This window comes from Condylura cristata, unplaced genomic scaffold (assembly GCF_000260355.1).
Source record: "Condylura cristata isolate star-nosed mole 26May11 unplaced genomic scaffold, ConCri1.0 scaffold00038, whole genome shotgun sequence".
NCBI classification, from domain to species: domain Eukaryota; kingdom Metazoa; phylum Chordata; class Mammalia; order Eulipotyphla; family Talpidae; genus Condylura; species Condylura cristata.
In genome coordinates this window covers 6927178-6930189 of record NW_004567139.1, presented here as the reverse complement: position 1 = coordinate 6930189, position 3012 = coordinate 6927178, and the positions used below count along the sequence as shown (strand labels likewise).

General features: G+C 64.8%; 1 protein-coding gene across 1 annotated transcript in view; it reads left to right on the top strand.

Annotated features, from left to right (window-relative positions):
- Positions 1-386, top strand: part of SDK2 (sidekick cell adhesion molecule 2) — a 127348-nt gene extending 126962 nt beyond the window's left edge. Inside the window, exon 45 of the mRNA XM_012732987.1 lies at positions 3-386. Within this exon, the coding sequence (XP_012588441.1) occupies positions 3-335 (333 nt within the window). The 3' untranslated portion in view covers positions 336-386. The remainder of the gene's footprint in view (positions 1-2) is intronic.
- Positions 387-3012: the final 2626 nt, after the last annotated feature.

Below are 3012 nucleotides of genomic sequence, written 5' to 3'. Positions count from 1 at the left end.
AGGTGGACGCCAGCCACCAGAAGGCCCACTCCTTCGTCAACCACTACATCAGCGACCCCACGTACTACAACTCCTGGCGGCGGCAGCAGAAGGGCATCTCCAGGGCCCAGGCCTACAGCTACACCGAGAGCGACTCCGGGGAGCCGGAGCTCAGCGCCGCGGCCCACAGCGGCGGCACCCAGCAGGGCAGCCTCTTCCGGCCCAAGGCCAGTCGGACCCCAACGCCCCAGAACCCTCCTAACCCCCCGAGTCAGCAGAGCACCCTCTACCGCCCCCCCAGCAGCCTGGCCCCCGGCTCCCGGGCTCCGATAGCGGGATTTTCGTCATTTGTTTGACACCAGAAGAGGAAAAAGAAAAAGGAGAAACGAGACGGCCCCGCCCCCCGCGCCGCCAGACGGCAGAAACGCCAAGAACCAAGGGGACGCTTCACCTCCTAAGTTTATTTTTCCAGAGATTCCAGGGCCAGCAAAGCCGGTGTTGAGAACGAGGGAGAAAGAAACCACGAGAACACGTGTGTGACCAGCCACGGTCGCCTTCCAGATCGTGGGGTTCATGGCTCCTTCGGGGAGCGAGCAGAGTTGGGGGAGAAGCTGTGGCGGGTGCGGAGTGGGGTGGGCCCTGCAGAGAGAGGGAGGGGAGGAGGCAAAGGACCCCGAGGGCTGTGAAACAGGCGTGGCGGAGGGGAGAAGACGCTTCTGGAAGCTCAGCCAGCTGGTCGGGGTGGGCTGGCCCGGCAGGGTGGGCAGCCCTGGGGCAGAGCTCACCTCCTCTTGCAGCCCACACCCCACCCCGCCTCCACCCGCCCCCAGACCTTGCTCCGCTTCTCCCCCAAGCATTTGGTTTACTGAGAAAGGGGAAAACCAAGGGTGGGGATTTGCTCAGCTAGTTTCTTGTCCCTGAAATGTTTCCTATTGTGAGTGGAAGAAGAGGGCTCCTGGGGGGGAGAGCCCCCACCTCTAAGCCCAGCCACCCCTTTGCTTGAATTCATTCTCTGAACACGGGGCTGGGTTTGGGAGCAGAGGCGGAAGGCCCTGGCTGGGCAGGGCTGGGCTGGGCAGGCGTGACCAGGCTGGAGCCGGGGGAAACTGACTCCTACCTGACTGGCAATGGAGGCAACCATCCCCTCGTCAGGGCAGAGGAGTCGGTAGGCAAAGGGGCGCACCTTGCCTGGAGCTGGGGGCCAGGCTGCAGGGGCGGGGCCTCGGTTTTTGCTGGGTAGAAGCTGCCATGTACCACACCGCCACATGTCATCCACACATGTGCACTGCACGCGTGGTCCACATACATGCATCGTGTGTGCTCTGTGTACATGCACCACGGTGTTCCACATGCACACGCCCACACATGCACCACCTACATGAACCCACGATGATCCACACACATGCACCCACACATGTTCCGTGCACATGTGCCTCATGTGTTCTGTGTACATGTGCCACACGTGGTCCGTCCACTGTGCCCACACGTGTCCTGCATGCATGCACCTTGCGCGTGCCCCACGCACGTGCACTGCACACATGTTCCATGCACCTGCACCACACATGTGCATTCGCTGGGGGAGGGGGCTCCTCCCCAAGACCAGTCCCTTCAGGCGAGTCGCCCTTGCCCTGAAGCCCAGCCCTCTGTCTAAAACAGCTGCAGGCACCCAGGGCGCTGGGCCAGCGGCGGGAGCCCCAGAGTTCCCCCAACCTGCCTGGCATCTGTTGTACGACAAACATCTCCCGCCCCAGTGCTGCCTTGGTTTCCGGGACACAGCACCCACGGCCCCAGGCTGGAGGGGGCAGGCTCGGTGGGCCCAGGGGCTAGCTAGAGGGCTGACGGGAGACAAAGCGTTAACACACAATCTGCTCCGAGGAATGTTCCTTAACAAGCCTCTTCCGCTGGCCTGGATCTTCCCATCAGCTCAGGACTTCCGGACACGCAGGGGTGGGGGGTCCCGCTGGCTCCCTGGACACCCTCAGCCAGCCCTGCAGGGCGGGAGGCTCCCCACAGGGATGAGGGCTGCTCCCGGGACCCTGCTCAGTTCCACAGGGGCCCCAAGGCGCGCAGCACGGGCCTGCGGGCCCCTTCCCTGGGGAGGCGGTGGCCTCCTTGGGGGTGAGGCGAACACTCGGGCCCGGGAAACACGGAGGAGATGCTCAGCAGACCCACCCGCTCGGGGCGTCCAGGCAGGAGGCGAGACCCCTCCCCCACGGGTGGACTGAGGTGCGCCCGCGCATCTGGCACTGCCATAGCAGCACATCTGTCCGCTTCCTCCTCTCTCTCAGCCTCTCCCTTTGCCACCTCCCCCTTCCCGGTGTGCTGCTGGCCACGCGAGGAAGTTCCCCGTTTGCACTAGGGAATTCCTTTCATTCAGCCGTGCGCGGCCGGGATCGGGGGGAGCAGGAACGAGTAAGAACACCCCGTGTGTGCGTGCTGCACGTGAGGCCGAAGCCTGCGCCTTTCACGGCTCGCCCGGGGCGCAGATGCTCGCCCTGCCCTCCCACACGCAGGCTGACACGTGTGCGCGGGCCAGATGGCGCCCTTGCACGCCGGGCTCACACACGCGCGCACAGACACGCGCAGACGCCTTGCGCTCCCTCTGCCGCCCCAGGAGCCTCCCCAGTGAGGCCCGAGCAACCGAGCAACCGAGTCCCTCCCCTGGAGGCGCAATCCCAGCTTCGTCCAGACCCATCTATGAAATGGGAGCCCAACCCCCGCCCACCCCGGCACATCTGGAAGCCCACGATTCCAGCTGTGCACCTCTGGATGTCTAAGAGGACCTCTCTGCCCTGTTTACATATCTGTGGGTGACGGAGGCGAGGGCAGGGAGCCTCCCCATCGACACCAGGCACGCTCTGTGCCTCTCACCCGCTGCAGGTGCACCCCGGGCCGCTCGCCCAAAGGCACCTGCTCTTTGTGCCCTCGGGAAATCTCCCGTGTCCCCGCCGGAGCCCTCACTCGGCACCCGGGGCTGCCCTTCCACTCGTGACCATGCCTCCGGGGTTCACATCAGCTCTGCACCCAGACTGC